The sequence below is a fragment of the Suncus etruscus genome, chromosome 2 (genome assembly GCF_024139225.1).
Source record: "Suncus etruscus isolate mSunEtr1 chromosome 2, mSunEtr1.pri.cur, whole genome shotgun sequence".
Classification (NCBI taxonomy): Eukaryota; Metazoa; Chordata; class Mammalia; order Eulipotyphla; family Soricidae; genus Suncus; species Suncus etruscus.
Window position 1 is genome coordinate 6,916,757 of NC_064849.1, and position 14,656 is coordinate 6,931,412.

The following is a 14,656-nucleotide window of genomic DNA, read 5'->3' on the forward strand; positions in this document are numbered from 1 at the left end:
TTGAAACACCTTGATTACAAATATGATTACAGTAGTTGGGTTTCAGTCTTGTCAAGAACAGCCCCCTCATCAAGTTTCAAATGCAACTGAGGGATGTATTTAGCTCTGCCTCCCCCCCCAAAAAAAACTCCTCCTCCCCCCAAAGACTCCAGTGCTTAGTCGAGCCCACTTGGGAGACAGCGCCACCGACGTCGCGGCCCGCCAGACTCGGAGTTGCAGGTCGTGGCGCCCCCTACTGGCACTCAAGAGCCTCAGCTTCAGCTGTCCCGACGCGAGACGTGCCCGGTTCCAAGATGGCGGCTTCGGCGTCAGGGGCTCGGTCTCACGTGACCCCACACCGACCAATCAGCGGCCGGCGTGCGCCGCCGGCCCGGCGCGGGAGGCGGAAGTGCCGCGGGCCGCCGCCTCCGTCCCGGCTGCTGCCTGTGCCGGTTACATAACTGGTTGCTGGGGGCCCCGCGCGGCCCCATTTCCCGGCTCCCGGCTCCCGGCTCTCGGCCGCCCGGGATGCGCTGACTCCCCCGACACCGTCCGCTGCCGCCGGCTCCCGCCCGAGGTGAGCTTCCCTCCGGGCCGGCACTTGCGGTGGGGTCGGGACCCGGCGGGGCGCGGGGCTGGTCCGTCGGGCTGTAGCAGGAGGCCGGGCTGGGTCGGGGCGCGGTTGTCAGGCCCCGGGACGAGGTGGTGCGGGAATCTCGGCGCAGCACCCGGTTCGTGCCACCCTTCCGGGGACTCCAGGCTCTCTCCCTGGTTCGTACCTGTAGCTCCAATTGCCCGTCCAGGCCCACTTGCAAGCCCCCCTGAGCATTCCTGGAAACCGGGGCTCCCCACTTGTCAACTGACTGCACTTGTCAACGTCGGAGCCGAGCATTCCCCAAAAGCTTTAGGAAAGAGTCCCAGCAACGATAAATACCTATGTGGCTGTCTGATGACACACAGCCTGGGCCTGGAGGGCAGCCTGACTTCCTCTTCCACCCGCAGACTTTGGCCTTTCTTGCCCCGGTTTCCCTGGGCTGCACCCTCCAGCCCCTGCTGCCTGGCAGAGACAGGGACTGGAACAAGGGAAGACTAGCTACAAAAAGTCACACTCGGATGGATATGTCTGAACTCTCCCAGCAGGGCACCGCTGGAAATGCCACTACTGCATCCAAAACTGTGGGATCCCTGGTTTTGAGTTTTGTGAGTGTTGGGATGTTGGGACAAGAATGACAGGATCACAGACAGGGCAGCTCTTGCACTGGTAGAACTGACATTGGAATAAAAATCTAACTCTCCTGGGGCCCAACCCAGCAGGTCATCTGGGGCTGGGAAAGAGGGATGGAAAGAACAAACAGATTCAAGGGGGACAAGGCAGTTGTGGTGGGTCCCAGGCCCCAAATCCCTCCTGGGTTTTGGGACTTGGTGCCCTTAAAGTTCATGTGGGGACCGCACTTTGGGGGGAAAGGGCAGTGCTGGGCCCTTGGTCTCGGTAGTCCCGGGAACTGGACAGCTGAGGGCCTTATATGGGGCCAGTTAGCCAGAATCACAGGCACAGAAACATCTTCCTGACTTACAGCCAGTGTGACTTGAAGTGACGTCACTCCTATGTTGGTTGTAACCACACCCACTTATGTTTGGCTTTGACACAGGAAGGTGCTTAGGAACAGCTTCTGCAGGGGATGAAAAGGCTCGATTTGGGGGTGACAGACATGTCTGGAGCAAGCGGGGCATAGGATTAGGGGGCTGGCACTGCTGGCAAAGCCTTCCGTGGTACGAGGTGGGAGGGAGCAGCCCGCATGTCTGCGGAGAGTAGCCAGGATCTTGACTGAAATCACTTGCATGGCTGCTTCTGGGGTCCGTGCAGTTTTGGGGATCAGACTCAGGACCTTAGCATGCTGGCACCCACTCCCACGCTTCTAGCTGTCTCCCCGCCTAGTGGAAAGTTTCAGTCCAGAGCTCTGGAACCTGTCTGATATTCCGGGGGTGCACATAGTTGCTGCTCTGTTCAAGGTGTGAGGCATGTACTCAGTGTGTAGGGGTGACAGGAAGCGTGTTTGAATGGGGGGCCTGGACATTGGGCAGGAAGTAGTAGCTGAGTCAAGCCAGGGGTTGGAGCCTGAGTGCCCCACTGTTGTCTGTCAGGTGAGTGGCACTTGCTGAACATCTCCAAAGAGAGGCCACTGCCCTCTAGCATTGAGTCCCATCTCTGCGCTAACAGTGCCTGGCACAAGTGTTGTGCCTAGGGGAGGATTTAATGCTTTTTCTTCTTCCTGGCGATGCAGCTCTAACAACCAAGTCCTGGGGGTCCCGTGGAACTCCAGCTGGAGGAGGGAGGGGAAGTCGCTCTGTGCCCAGGATTGCTGGGACTGTAGCCAGCCATTCCTGGCAGACAAGTTCAGGGGAAGTAAAAGAGTGAAGTAAAGTAGTTTCATTTAAAAGAAATTTCCTTTCAGGGGCCGGAGAGATAGCATGGATGTAAGGTATTTGCCTTTCATGATGAAGGATGGTGGTTCGAATCCCGGCATCCCTTATGGTCCCCTGTGCCTGCCAGGGGCGATTTCTGAACGTAGAGCCAGGAGTAACCCCTGAGCGCTGCCAGGTGTGACCAAAAAAAAAAAAAAAACAAAAAAAAAATTTGCTTTCATTTATACCCCTTGGCCAAGCACAGAAGAAATTGTGGGTGTGAGTGCCTAAGTGTCCAGAGATACTTGTCACGTCCTCAAGAGGCCCCACAGGGGACATTGGTGTTATCAGGCCCCCCCAGGAGTGGGTTTGGGAGAAAGGATGAGGCCATGAGAGCAGGCCTTCTTGGGTCTGAGAGGACCCAGGTTCTGTTTCTCTTGTGTTTCTGCCACCTCCCCAAAGGCCAGAGAGCCCTGAAAACTGGGAAGCCAGGCCTTAGTGCTCCTGAACACTTGACATGGGTCTGTGTTCCAGTTTCTGTCTAATGAAGTGTCCTTTTGTTCCTTCAGACCAGAGAGAACCCAAGAGGGAGGTTCAGGGGCAAGCGTCCCTGTGCCCACCTCAGTGCCCACAGCCTAGAGGCTATCTCAGTCCTGTCCTGCCTCCTATCACGTATTGCCCCGACTGGCCTCACTTCCGCCTGAGGCAGCTCTGGCCTGAATCCAGCCTGTGATTGACTGTTCAGACTGTGTCACCTGCCACAGTGTGGCTGGCAGCAACCTGCTCTTTGACTTGCCTCTGGGAAATCTGTTGACGATCATAAAGAAGCTACTTTATGATCTTGGCTGGTATGGTCACATGGTACCAAGTGTGTGGCTTGTTCTATGCAATCCAAAGCCACTCGAAGCCTCAGAGCACCACTGGGCTCCCTGGAGATTCCTCCAGCATCCCCCTACCAGCCCTCCAGTCTGCATGTAGATGCTCACCTCATGCTTTCTTGGACTCACCCGTACCTGGCATCTGAGGGCCTCTGGGCCCAGATCATTTTTTTTTGTTTTTGTTTTTTTATTTTTTTGGGTCACACCCGGCAGCGCTCAGGGGTTACTCCTGCTCTATGCTCAGAAATCGCCTCTGACAGGCACAGGGGACCATTTGGGATGCTGGGGATTCGAATCACTGTCCTTCTGCATGAAAGGCAAATGCCTTACATCCAAACTATCTCTCTGGCTCAGATCATTTTCTTTTTTTTTTTTTTTTTTTTGGTTTTTGGGCCACACCCAGCGGTGCTCAGGGGTTACTCCTGGCTGTCTGCTCAGAAATAGCTCCTGGCAGGCACAGGGGACCATATGGGACACCGGGATTTGAACCAACCACCTTAGGTCCTGGATCGGCTGCTTGCAAGGCAAACACCACTGTGCTATCTCTCCGGGCCCCCAGATCATTTTCTTAGCAAGATTTTGTCCACGTCTGAGCCTTGCTTGTCCCAGCATCACTGTGACTCAACACTCCGAGCACTTTTGGGGAGGGGAAGGTATGGCCACTTAGAGACTGTGGAGCCTGGACCTGCCCATGGCCACTGCCAGGCATGCAGGGGGGTAGGGGGAGACCGGTCAGAGGGGCTGGCCCTGGAGGTCCTGACCAGCTTCTGTTTCCTCATCTGCTTGGTGGGGTGATGAGGCCCCGTAATGTTTTATTGCTGTCCCCCGCAGGTGTGAATGACAGAGGCGGTGCCACCCAGCGCCCTCAGCGAGGTCAGCCTGCGCCTGCTGTGCCACGATGACCTAGATACGGTGAAGCTCCTATGCAGAGACTGGTTCCCTATCGAGTGAGTGGGGCCCTTTCCCCGCTGCCCTGAAGCGCTCTACAGAGAGGCCCTTCTCACATGACACACGGGAACGAGGCTGGAGCCTGCCAGGCTCGGTGGCAACCCCCACCATGTGTCTGCTTCAGTAATGTGAACATTGGACTTACAGTGAGATGAAGGGAGCAAACTTTGGTGCCAAGCGAGAGCACAGGGCCCCCCCTTTCTGGGTGTGTGCTCTGCTGCCAAGCCCATCCTCACCCACAAAGTCTGGACTCACTGGATCCTGCTGCCCACCATGTTTCAGGGGTCCTGGCCTCAGACTAGGTGTTTCACCCATTGCTGGCCTGAAGGGAGAACAGGATGGTCCACCCCCACTTGCAACAGAAACCTGCACTATCCTAGCCTTCAAGATATGGGCTGACTCGGTCTGTGGGTGAGGATAGCCTGGGGGTGGCATGTTAGCACAGCCTGCCTTGCCAGGCAGCCAGTGAACCACCAGTAATTGGCTGTGGTGGTATCTTGGCACTGAAGACAGACCGGAGGTGGTTTGGCGATGCCCAAGTCCCAGGGAACCTTCCAGTGGGTGGTCACTGCAGAGCTGCAAAGGTAACACCCTCCAATTCTCGGTTCACAGGAGGCACCTCCCTATTCTGAGTCCCCACGGAGCCTTGTGGGCCTGCTCCCTTTTTTCTACCTCTCTGGCACTCTGGCTTCTTTCTTGGCCAGCAGCCCTGGTACCAATAGGCCCTGAGGGCTGGTTGTCACTTCACTGCAATCCAGGATGATATTATAAGCTTGGTGCACTGAGGACTAGGCTCTCCAGCATCCAGAGTTCTGGCTCATGGGGATAGTGTGGTCAGTGTTCCCTCATACCATGCATCTTTGTGTTGGTCAAGTTTTGGGGTTTGCTCTGAAACCCAGTCCTTTCAGGCACAATAGTCACCTAGTGGCACTAGAGGGAGACCAGAGACTGGGTCGCCCAGAGCCTCGGACACCAGCCCATTGTGGCCTGAGTGTCTCTGTGCCGTTCATCGCGTTTACATGTGCTTGTCCTCAGGTACCCAGACTCATGGTATCGGGACATCACCTCCAACAAGAAGTTCTTCTCCCTCGCTGCCACTTACCAGGGTGCCATCGTAGGAATGATAGTGGCTGAAATCAAAAGTCGGACCAAGATCCACAAAGAGGTATTTTTGTGCTGCCAGGCTTGGGGAGGGTCATGCGCTGCTGAGTCTGAGTAGATGGGAACATTTGCCCGGTGGTTGTTGAAGGAAATTCCGCATTTCCATTAAAACTTAGTGACAATAAAGTACAGTTTGTTCCATGCAACCCTCAAGGTTCTGGAGGCCCTGGTTTAGCAAGCTGAGTTCTTTATTGATTTGGGTTTTTTTTGGGGGGGGGGCACATCTGGCTATGCTACTGGCTTTACTACTGGCTCTGTGCTCAGGGATCACTCCTGGCAGGCTCAGGGGACCTGTTCAGTGCCTGAACAGTTCTGGGATGTGTGGTGGAGAGGAGTGGACCATGTACCGTGGCTAGCCTGATGGGCCCTTTCCCCTGTGTGTGTGGAAGGGTGGTCCTTACTCTGGAACAGCAGATCCCCTGCTGCTTAATCATGGATCCCAGAGTAACAGTACAAGTTAGTATATGGGAGCCTCAGCATGTGCCCGTCTTCCATGCATGGACTCCAGTCTCATTTGGCCTGAGCGGGTGGGAGCAGCTCCTCTACCTTGTACCAGGCCAGGCGTTGCTGAACCCCCCCCTTATACTATTTTCTGCTCTTCCCCCAGGACGGAGATATTCTAGCTTCCAGTTTCTCTGTGGACACCCAGGTTGCGTACATTCTCAGTCTGGGTGTGGTGAAAGAATTCAGGAAGCACGGGATTGGTAAGGGGGCACACACCCCAACTTCAGCTTTTTTTCTCTTCCATCCCCTATGCCCCTGCCGATAAGGGCCCTGTCTCTCCCATGGGAAAGGATCCATTAGTTAGCAGCCCTTAGAGACCTGGCTAGGGAAGGCCCGTCAACACTCACTGGCCCTGCTGGCTCCTCCATTTAGACTGGAGATTGCTGGAGAGAAGGTCACACCCACCATCACTGTGACACCCCCCTCAGGGTCGTGCTCACCCTTGTCTCCAGACTACCTGGGCCCTGGACCCTCAGCCCCTCAGCCAGTGGGTCTTGGGTCTTGCTTTGTGCCCAGGACCACCCGCTCCATGCTGGGATCTACATTGTGCGGTCTGAGGTGTCATGGGTCCGGCCCCTAGGAGGCAGTCTTGGGCTGGCCTGGTCACAAAGCCTAGTGACTAGTGTGTGAGCACTGGCCACTGAGAGGTCTAGGGGCTCTGCTGGATGAGGCAGGGGAGTCCGTTGCCTTCCTCACTCTCTCTCCTTTCCATCCTCTCTGACAGGTTCTTTATTACTCGAGAGTCTGAAGGAGCACATCTCGACGACAGCACAGGACCACTGCAAAGCCATCTACCTTCACGTGCTCACCACCAACAGCGCAGCCATCAGCTTCTACGAGAACAGGGACTTCACGCAGCACCACTATCTGCCCTACTACTACTCCATTCGAGGGGTCCTCAAGGATGGCTTCACCTACGTCCTCTACCTCAACGGCGGCCACCCTCCCTGGACCATACTATATCCTTCGCTCATTGGGAGCAGGCCCACAGGCCCCATTGCTCTTGGTTGCCTTCCGGTGGCTTTCACCCCACCAGTAGAGGGTGTTGTGGGTGGATCCATCATGCACATGGGGAAATGCTGGGCTGGTAGCATATCTGGGAGCCAAAGGCAAGTTCCAGTGTTCCTTGGATTTACAGCCCAGGAGGGCAGCGAGGGGTAGGTTTTTACCCAAGTGGCATGTGATCCGCCCACCCATCCACCAAGGCACAATCCTGCCCATGTGTGTGACCATACATTGCTTGTCCACACACTAATGTACCCATCCACTTGTCATGCACACAGCCGGTCACCAACCCATCCATCTATATCCCTCCCATGCATCTGGCAACCTCCCTATCCATTCATAATGGTCTTTTGAGAGTTAGTATAGTGTAAAAGATACAGTGACAGCCTTGAGTGCAGCTAACCCCGGAAAAACCGCGGTTTGAATCCAGACCTCCCAACCAGGAGGAACCCCAAAGAGTTGCCCGGTGTGACCCCTAATCAAAACAAAACCCTCTCACTCTCATAATGGTCTTTTGACATGCAGGCTACTGAGAGGTCCTAGGGACACTAACCCCCGGGAGTGAAGCAGGCACAGTCACCATCTCTCTCCTCCCCTCTCCTTCTTTGTGAAGCAGGATAGTCTTTTCATTTGTTTTTTGTTTGTTTTGGGGCCACACTCTGTGATGCTGAGGGGTTACTCCTGGCTATGCACTCAGAAATCGCTCCTGGCTTGAGGGACCATATGGGACACCAGGGGATCGAACTGCGGTCTGTTCTAGGCTAGTGCCAGCAAGGCACTAGCATTTTTTTTTCTTTTCTTGCGCCACCACTCCAGCCCCAAAGCAAGATAGTTTTGTTTTGTTTTGTTTTGTTTTTAATTGAAACTTATTTAGAAAAATGTGGGAGGAAAGAGAGGGAGAAGTGTTATTGAGAGAGAAAACATGGGCTTCTCCAGAGCAGAAACGGGCAAGAAAAGGTCAAGACCACCAGGTCTTTACCTGGGGAGGACACAAGCGTGGAGCACAGCACTATGTCCTTAACAGGGCCTACAGACTACATCCAGCACCTGGGTTCTGCACTGGCAAATCTGAGCCCCTGCTCCATCCCGCACCGGCTTTACCGCCAGGCCCATAGCCTGCTCTGCAGCTTCCTTCCCTGGTCTGGCATCTCTACCAAGGGTGGCATTGAGTACAGCCGGACCATGTGAGACCCACTCTGCCTGCCTCTGCTCTGAGCCCATGACTAACCGCCAGCCAGTGCTCCACTGGCTTAGGAGCAGCACATGGCAGGGTGTGCCAGCTCCAGACAGGTACAGGAAGTAGGTTGGGCAGTGGGGATGACAGGAGTGAGCAAGGAAAGCTCTGGTGTGCCAGTGGGCAAGGAGCCATCAGGTTGGAGGGGGGTGGTCCCCTGCCCAACTTGGCCCAGGACCAAATGAGGGTATTGACAAGTCCGTTTCTTTTCTCAAATACTTTTCTATTTGGTCTTGGGGCCACTCCTGGAGAAACTCTCAGCCCCCTTCATAATGCTCCAAGGACTCTCCTGGAGATGCTGGGGATTGACTCGGGGGTTCCCATATGCAGAACACATGTCCCAGTAATTTGGACCACCATCTCCCTGGCACCTGAATTGCTCCCATAGATCAGGAATTGAAGACATGATGGTTGGGTCCCTCTGACATGGCAGATCTCAGGGCTTAGAGCAAGGACCCCAGGGGCCACCCCCACACTCACTGCAGCACCTCATGACTATCTGGACTGGTGCCCCCATGGGAGTCCTGGATTCCAGGCCCCTGCAGGGCCCTGGAAGTCACCAGAAGGGCCTTTGTGTCAGGATGCTGCATCGTGGATGTAAAAGGTTCAGTGCTGTAGTCTCAGCCCTCCCTGGTCCTTCTTCCCACAGGCTCCACGACCCCATGGAAACCTCCACTGGCCCAGGTTGTTTTGCCACTGTGTGCACTGTGTCCTCAGCCCATCGGTGTGAAGCCAAAAGGGCAGGAAGAGCTCACCTCCCTGAGCCGCTTCCACCATGGCCATCCCTTCCAGCACCTTCCTTCAAACACTTCTGGCCCAGAGAGAGGAGCATAATAAGTATTGTGGACATGTGTGACCCCTCACGAGCCCCTTGAAATTAGGGCGCTGCCCAGAAAAGACTGTTTGTGAAGGCCTGGGGACTCTGGGGGCTCAGGTTGGGCTCCTAGACATGGACTGTGAGCACAGTGTTGCCTGGGCTGTCCTGGGATGGTCCATGCCCCCTGCCTGAGCAGCAGAGCGCTGGCATCTTGGACCCCAGACAGCTCAGTGCCTTGTAGTCCCTCCACTCCTGGGGTGGAGATAGGCTGCTGCCTCAGCAAGTGCGGACCACAGTAACTTGCTTCTGGCTCCCCTGCACCCTCCTCCCAGCAGTCCTGGAGTCACGGTTCCTGCACCAGCCCAAGGGGCAGCCAGCCAGGCATGTGCCAGTAGTCCCTTATCACCAGCTCCTGGCCCGGCATGGAGGTGAACTGCCTGGACTGTGACCTCAGCGGCACCCAGGCTGGTGTCTGTTAATCCCAATCAAGGGTGATCATGTGATTTTCTTTCTACACCCCGGGGAGAGGGACGCATCTTCTAGATGGTTCTGCCTTGGACTTGGAGAACTGAGCCGCAGGCCTGGCCCTGCCCTCCCCTCCTCCCTGCCCCACATCGCCACTGTATGTACAGCGTAAAATTGACTGGTCTGGTGAATAAATAGACATGACTGTCCTTGTGCTTTCAGGGGCTCTGTCAGAGCAGTTCTGATATGGGTTCAGGAGAGTGGCTTTTTAAGCTGAGGGAGCCAAGTCAGCTCCGCACAGGGCTGTCCATGTGGGTGCTGGCCGGACCAAAGGGCTTCGCAGAAAACTCAGCACAGTGATCACAGAGCTTCTGGTACTGGAATAAGTTGCAGCAGGACCTCCATTATGGCAGCCCATGGGGGAGTAGCCAATATGTTTTCAGGGCCACCCTGAGGACAGGCCAGGATACAGTGAGACGGTCAATGTGACAGCCCAGCCCGGTACCAGTCTATCCCCATCAAAGTTGAGTGAATGTTCTGTTCCTGCCCGGGCATCACTCAGACAGCCTTGCTGAGGGTCACATCCAAGCCACAGGTCAGGTCATCGGGAGCATTTACAGCTGATAAGACCTTTGGGGCATACTTTGACTGTCTGGTAAGACTGGGCTGATGGGTTGACTTCTGGCTGCCACTGTGCCTTATGTGCTGTGATTTCATTTCAGCTCAGCAGGACCTGGACCCCTACCAGCCCAGTGGCCCTCCTCTGCATTTTGATCCCCCATGCCAGTCCTGCACACTCTGGAAGGCTGCCCTCCCCTATAGAAGGTTACTCTGGCATCATCCCAGGGTCCAGCTTTTGGCTCTCGGGAAAGGCCTGTGAACAGAGTGCAGGCCTTGGCTTTTTTGTTTGGTTTTTTGGACCATACCCAACAGCAATCAAGGATTACTCCAGGCAGTCTCTAGGGACATTATGGGAGGAGGCCAGGGATCAAACGTAGGTCAGCTATGAGCAAGGAAAACACCCTACTCTATTGCTATTGCTCTGGACCCTTTTTAATTTTTTGTTTGTTTTGGGGTCACGCCCAGTAACACCCAGCAATTACTCCTGGCTTTGCGCTCAGAAATTACTTCTGGCAGGTCAGGGGACCATTGGAATGCCAGGGATCGAACCCATGTTGGCCACATGCAAGGCACACACCCTACATCTTGTGCTATTGCTTTGGCCAGGCCTTGACTTTTATTGAAGTGGAGTGTGAGGGCGTCCAGCCACAGAGCCTGGCTTTGTACTCAACCCAGCTGCCTGGTCCAAGTGGCTGACTGGGCTGGAAGGGCACAACCTGACCTGGTCTTCTCTGGCCGCCCCTGGAATCTTCCTGAGGTCGGCCCCAACTCTGGGCCAGACACATCTGTCAGGCTCCCGGAGCTTCCTCTTCAGGCCTGTTCCCTCTGGTCCAAGCTGGGAGTTCCAGCCCTGTCACATAGCTCCTATGGCCTCTCTGGGCCCCCTGAGCGGGTTCTCTTGTTCAAGGGACATGCAGATTCCTCTGAGGGACCCCAGGACCGCTTGGACCTGACCCCTAAACTTTCAGGGGTACGAGACTGGAAGGGGACACCCTTTGCTCGGTCCGTGCTAGGACTGGAAGCTGAGGAAAGGAGGCGAGTTATTAGAGGAGCCCCGGGCCAAGCTGTACCCCATCCTCTGACTGCAAACCCAGAGGGGAGCAGGGATGGTCAAAGAGCTCCAGGGAGGGAAGTGGGGCATTTAGGCTTGGAAGGGCCCCATCAACCGGAGCCCTTTGTTTACAGATACAGCCAGGGGAAATGCCTACCATATATATGTATATGAAATAGGGCCCAGGTGGGACCACCAAAGCCCCTAAACAAGCCCTCCCTTGGGGCATCCCTCCTGCCCCCGCCTGGTGCTCACCTGGGTTTTGTAAGCTCTTCCCGGACACTTTAGCCTCCAGAAGGCCTGAGTGGTGACTATCCCCTGGGCCCACAGTCCTGGAGGGCAGAGCCAGGGCCCAGGCTATGGCCTCAGGCTGTGGGGCACCTCCCCCAGCCATGAGCCTGCCCAGCCAGTGGCTCTCACACTGCCCTGCAGGCCGCACTGGGACCTGCAGATAGAGTGCCAGACCCCGTAGATGGCGCAGCCTGAAGTTCTTGGGTTTGCTGCCCTGGGCACTGGGGCACTGCTGCTGGGCCCCCAGACCCCCCTCATAGATGTTTTGTGATGGGTCAGAGCAGCTGGGGTGTCCTTGGGTCCAGCTCACTGCATCTGTGGAGGGGAGAGTAGGAGGGAGGTAGCCGGTGGGGGACACAAGGGCCACATGTCTATGCTAGAGGCTTGTGTACTTGTCAGCTGCATCCCTGCTTCCCCCAGGCCCAAGCTTAGACCCTCTCCCCTCTCCCAACCCACAGCTACCAGAAGGCCTAAACACCCGGGGACTCCAGGCTTCTTCCCATTTCTATGTGTGCAGAAACCATGGTCATGGCCCAGATATAAGCTCCTTGAAAGTATCCCTTGTGGTTGGGGCCCCATGAGACCAAGGGCCTCCCCCACCATTCCTCCCCACAGCTGGCACCTTCTCTTATGCGCAGCTCAGAGAACGCACAGACCAAGGCTTCCATGGAGGGCCAGTGTGGTGGGGAGGAGCAGGCGGCCTCTACTCAGGGCCCCACTCTGCCCAACCTGGGTGCTCAGCTGGCTCCTGGCAACCAGTTCTGTGACGTCACAGGGGAATCTCCCACCTTCCTGGCCCAGCATCTTGGGGAAGATGATGACCAGGGCTAGGGAAAAGGCAGAATCACAGGAGAGGACCTTGGTTCCTACTGGCTTAGAACAGACCAAATAGATTAATCCTGAGGCTCCCTCATCTGGGAAAATGCAGGTTTGGTGGCCAGGCTTGAGTCTTTGGTAGATGCCTGCCAGGAACTTAGCATTCGACTTTAGGGAGCTACTTCAAGCTTGCTGTGGGGAAGAGATGGAGATGCCACTTATTGCTGGCAGGAAGGAAAATGGTGCCAACACTTTGGGGATTGTTTGTTTTGTTTTGTTTTCTGAAATATTCAGGGTCTGGAGCAATGGCACTTTGGGGAGAGCATTTGCCTTGCACACAGCAACCAGAGTTCGATCCCAGGTACTCCAGATAGTCCGCCAAGCCTTGCAGGAGTGATCCCTGAGCTCGGAATCAGGACTAAGCTCTGAGTATCACTGGATGTGACCCACCGAAAAGGTCAAATGCCACGGAGGCAGGCACGAGAGAGCAGTGAGCAGGGCAGGAGAGGGAAACAGGACATTGGTAGGGGGGAATGTGTACTGGTTGCAAGGTGTTAGACATTGTATGACTGAAACCCAATCAGGAACAACTTTGTAACTGTAATCTCACAGCAATTCAAGTAAAGAATTTATTAAAAAAAAGATAGATATTTTCAGGAATCATAGAGGTCAAAGGGCTTCAGAGGTTGAAGAGTTCATGCTCTATATGCAGGAGGCCCAGACCCACCCTCTGGGCTGTCCTGACAACCTATAAAAGCTAACCAACATTGTCTCCATTCCCAGATGACACCTTATATAGAGAAAAAAGAAATCGAGCCGAGAGATAGCATGTAGGCAAGGCATTTGCCTTGCATGCAGAAGGACAGTGGTTCGAATCCCAGCATCCCATATAGTCCCCCTAGCCTGCCAGGAGTGATTTCTGGGTGTAGAGCCAGGAGTAACCCAAGTGCTGCCGGGTGTGACCCAAAAACAAACAAACAAAAAATACAAACAAAAAAAGGGGAAAAAATCCACACAAAATATTTCAGCTAACAAAGTTCATGAAAGTTGTAGGATGTAAGATCACATAAAACATTGATTTCTGGGCCGGAGAAATAGCATAGTGGTAGGGCCTTTGCCTTGCATGCAACAGACCCGGGACAGACTTGGGTTTGATTCCCAGCATCCCATATGGTAACCCGAGCTTGCCAGGAGCGACTTCTGAACACAGAGCCAGGAGTAACCCCTGAGTGCCACTGAGTGTGGCCCCAAAACAAAACAAAACATTGATTTCTATACACTAGCAAAGAGAAAGATATCAATTTACCCAAGAAGGTGTACAATCTATAGAATGCTGCTATTAAGGAATGCTTAGTTGCACCTGGATTGAAGACCATTCTGTGAAAAGTGTGATCTCCAGTTTAGCCCAAACGTCTTCAAAGCAGGATGTGGGCACTTGTGAGTAGATACAGAGAAGTTAATCCTAAAATTCACGTGAAATTACATGGAAGTCTTATTATATCTGGAAGTCTTTATATAAAATCATTATCTCTGCCTGTTGTCCTACCTACGACCTTCCAGGTGGGGGAGCTGTGGAGAGCCTAATAAATAGTTCTCCAGCGAGGGTGCTCAGCGTTTTGGGGAGCAGCTAACTAGCTGCTGGTAGGCTGACAAAAGATTCTGCATCCGACCTTCTTGCCTTTTTACCCTCCTGTCTGTGTGGATTATTTGCCGCGGATAAATATTACCAAGATCTCTCCTCCCTCCAAGGGGAAAGGAGAATTGGAATCAATTTCTCATTCTGGGAGCTCTTTGAGGATCCAGTCAAGGAGTAAACATGACACAGCAGAAGTCTAAAGACCAAAATAATGTTGTAAATGTTTGAGAACATTTTCTCATATCAAAACATGCAACAGAACTATTGTAGCCAAAAGGGTGCGAAGTTACCCCAAGCCTAGACATCCAGAACTATGAAGTAGAATATGGAACTCTGGAACTCTGAATTGAGTGGCCTGTGACCTAGAAGTGTGCCACACTTCATAGGGAGTCGACTTGCCCAAAAATGGGGCTGCTCTGCCACATAATCAGCTGAAGAATGAATTGCACTTCCAACTGCATTAAAAAATGAACTCAAATACATTCAAGATGTGAATGTAGAGACAAAAATTCTTTGAAGAAAATGAGTAAAACTTTTTTTTTTTTTTTGGTTTTTGGGCCACACCCGGCGGTGCTCAGGGGTGACTCCTGGCTGTCTGCTCAGAAATAGCTCCTGGCAGGCACGGGGGACCATATGGGACGCCGGGATTTGAACCAACCACCTTTGGTCCTGGATCGGCTGCTAGCAAGGCAAACGCCGCTGTGCTATCTCTCTGGGCCCGAAAATGAGTAAAACTTTTTGATCTTGGAGTTGGCAGTGGATTCTTGGATGTTACCAAAAGCTGAAATAGCAAAAGAAAAAAAAGATAAATTGAACTTTATCAAAATGAAAAATTTATGTGCTGCCA

At 54.0% G+C, this 14,656-nt stretch overlaps 2 protein-coding genes across 3 annotated transcripts; one reads left to right on the forward strand and one right to left on the reverse strand.

Annotated features, from left to right (window-relative positions):
• The first annotated feature begins 383 nt into the window (after positions 1 to 383).
• NAA60 (N-alpha-acetyltransferase 60, NatF catalytic subunit) lies at positions 384 to 9,601 on the forward strand. 2 transcript variants are annotated; one of them, XM_049768497.1, is made up of 6 exons: positions 384 to 556; positions 4,092 to 4,207; positions 5,244 to 5,373; positions 5,977 to 6,073; positions 6,598 to 7,030; positions 8,762 to 9,601. In XM_049768497.1, the coding sequence occupies exons 2-6, from the start codon at positions 4,098 to 4,100 to the stop codon at positions 8,985 to 8,987; spliced, it is 996 nt and encodes a 331-aa protein (XP_049624454.1). In that variant the 5' UTR covers positions 384 to 556; positions 4,092 to 4,097; the 3' UTR covers positions 8,988 to 9,601. The 2 variants fall into 2 exon arrangements, with proteins under 2 accessions (XP_049624454.1, XP_049624456.1); XM_049768499.1 differs by lacking the exon at positions 8,762 to 9,601 and adding an exon at positions 7,910 to 8,067 and having other exon boundaries at positions 390 to 556; positions 6,598 to 6,832.
• A 1,278-nt stretch (positions 9,602 to 10,879) lies between these two features.
• Positions 10,880 to 12,025, reverse strand: C2H16orf90 (chromosome 2 C16orf90 homolog). The gene is made up of 3 exons (XM_049768529.1): positions 11,980 to 12,025; positions 11,322 to 11,672; positions 10,880 to 11,037 (listed from the first exon to the last, which is right to left on the reverse strand). Exons 1-3 carry the CDS (start codon positions 12,023 to 12,025, stop codon positions 10,880 to 10,882), a joined length of 555 nt encoding a protein of 184 aa, XP_049624486.1.
• Positions 12,026 to 14,656: the final 2,631 nt, after the last annotated feature.